Source organism: Berghia stephanieae, chromosome 14, assembly GCF_034508935.2.
Source record: "Berghia stephanieae isolate SIO BIC M18660-M18661 chromosome 14, UCSD_Bste_1.3, whole genome shotgun sequence".
NCBI classification, from domain to species: domain Eukaryota; kingdom Metazoa; phylum Mollusca; class Gastropoda; order Nudibranchia; family Aeolidiidae; genus Berghia; species Berghia stephanieae.
In genome coordinates, this window is record NC_088373.1 from 20,293,480 (window position 1) to 20,295,979 (window position 2,500).

Genomic DNA, 2,500 nt, shown 5'->3' on the forward strand with positions numbered 1-2,500 from the left:
TATAAACGTTCATGGATACACACAGTTTTGTGTGTTGGTCCGTATAACTTCCGTGATGGCAATGTTATGAGCTTCTAGCCAAGCGCATACTATATATATATATATATATAATATTATATATATATATATATATATATACTACATATATATTATATATATATATATATATATATATATATATATATATATGCACACACATACATACACACACAGCGATGTGTCGGCGATTGTTCGCAACACAAGGGCCCAGCAATCCTCAACGGTTAAACTTTCGAACCAATACACAAAACTATGTGTCACCTTGAACGTTTATAGATAGTAGGAAGTGACGTCACCCAGGTCTTTGTTATTGTTTTTTTTTTTGTTTTTTTTGCCATCCACGTTTATGAGTAATTCTCACTAAACTGTATTAACCAGACTATAAACGACCAAGATTACACAGAGTTTTGTGTGCTGTCCGTTATATTTCCAGATGGCAATGTTGTGAGTTTCTTAGCCAAGACTATCTATAGATAGTTCGAAGATGACGTCAATCAGGCCTTTGTTATTGTTTTTGCCATCCGCGTTTGTGAGTTGTTCTCACTAAACTGTATTAACCAGACTATAAAAGTTCATGGTTACACAGAGTTTGTGTGTTGGTCCGTTATACTTCCGGATGGCAATGTTGTGAACTCCTTGGCCAAGCGCATTCTATCTATAGTCTGGTTAATACAGTTTTTTCGTTATTCAATATTCTTTCACACCTTGTCTTGGAGTTAACAAGCGAAAAAAAAAATTATAACTTTGACTTTCGTTTTGAAGTTTTCATTGATTGTTCGATCTTATAAAAATACAATGAGCGGCCATCTTTTGTGTCAGTTCTATTTTTGTCTTTTATAAACAAAGAGAGAAATTCAATGTGTTCTTTATAAATAGCGTGCTTCGAGAATACTGTGCTTTGAAGCCAATTTCTAATCAAAAATTATTTCATAATGAATGGGCATGATTTATATTAACTTTCCATGTGCTCGAGGTCATTATATTAAAATAACCACGCCTCTCGGAAAGTCGTCATAATGCAAACAATGGCCGTGATTGGTAGATATAGTAAACTACTATCTATAGATAGGATGCGCTTGGGTAAGAAACTCACAACATTGCAACCCGGAAGTATAAGGACTGAACAATAACAACAAAAGTAATGTTAATTCATAATTATTTATTTATCACCACAATAGTATCAAATACAAAAACACGAATTCAGGCAGGCCCCCTTTAGTTTCCATTATGGTTTCAGTGATGGGGTGGGTGGGTGGGATGAGGTGGGTGGGTGTGTCCGGGGGCGGCGGTGGTTGGGTGCTGGTGGTGGTTGTCACAGTTCTGGTTGATTTCACTGGCATAGGGTGGGATAAGATAAGATAAGTTAATACAAGATACGATAATTCATATAAGATAAGATAATATGATTAAACCCTCTCCTTACCACCTAGAGCAAAATCGTCACATTTGTCACGACACAGTATATATTTTTTCTTATTCAGATTTATTACGTACATCACAAACTTTGTAGAATGATCTTTGTTGAATTAATAAGAACATCACGTTGTTTTGTAGAGAGTTTGTTTGAGTTTTTTAACACATCAATGTTTCAGCTGGGTATCCCTGCCATTTTGGGAAAATACTGAAAAGGATCGGTAAGGAGAGAGTTAAGATAATTCATATAACATGGGATGTTCGTGTGTATGTACTGTAGAGGTAGTAATAATAAATAAATAATGATAAACAGCACTTGTGCTGCTATGTGGTCTAGTGGTATGACACCCACTTTCGGATCGGAAGTTCCTGGGTTCGAGCCTCGCGCTCGGCGCATAGTAGAGTCCTTGGAAAAGGCTCTTTACTCACATTCTCTCACCGTACTCAGGTGTAAAATGAGTACCTGGCCGTTTACAGCGTTGCCTTTGTCCGAAAAATTGTAATATCGCCTAACATGCGTCATGTCCCGTCCTGCATGTTAAATGTTGCTGTTGACCAGGGGCCCATTGTAAAGCGATTTGAGCACATTTAGTGGATATTGCGCTATATAAAGCTCAATTATTATTTTTAAAATTATAAGATAAGATAATATGAGTTAAGATAATTCATATAATATAAGATGAGTTAATATGAGGTAAGATAATTCATATAATATAAGATGAGTTAATATGAGTTAAAATAATTCATATAAGATAATATGAGTAAGTGAGGATCAGACATGATAAGAGATGTAGAGATGTAGAGTAGCATCAAACCCCCATTCACATGCCTGTTTGCAGACATTTTCAGTGTGATGTTCATGTGTCTGTGTATATATGTATGTGCGCGCGCGCGCGTGTGTGTGTGTGTGTGTGTGTGTGCGTGTGTGTGTGTGCATGTGTATGTGAGGCTACATTGAAATGAAATGTAGAGATATAATCTCACCATTCAAATGCCTGTTAGCAGACACTGTCAGTACGATGTTCATGTGTGTGTGTGTGTGTGTGTG

The 2,500-nt window shown here is 36.4% G+C and overlaps 1 protein-coding gene across 1 annotated transcript in view; it reads right to left on the minus strand.

Moving 5' to 3' along the window:
• Positions 1-1,247: 1,247 nt before the first annotated feature.
• LOC144959422 (uncharacterized) overlaps positions 1,248-2,500 on the minus strand; it is a 4,910-nt gene continuing 3,657 nt past the window's right edge. The window contains exon 4 of the mRNA XM_078892003.1: positions 1,248-1,372. Coding sequence (XP_078748129.1) covers positions 1,273-1,372 — 100 coding nt within the window. The 3' untranslated portion in view covers positions 1,248-1,272. The remainder of the gene's footprint in view (positions 1,373-2,500) is intronic.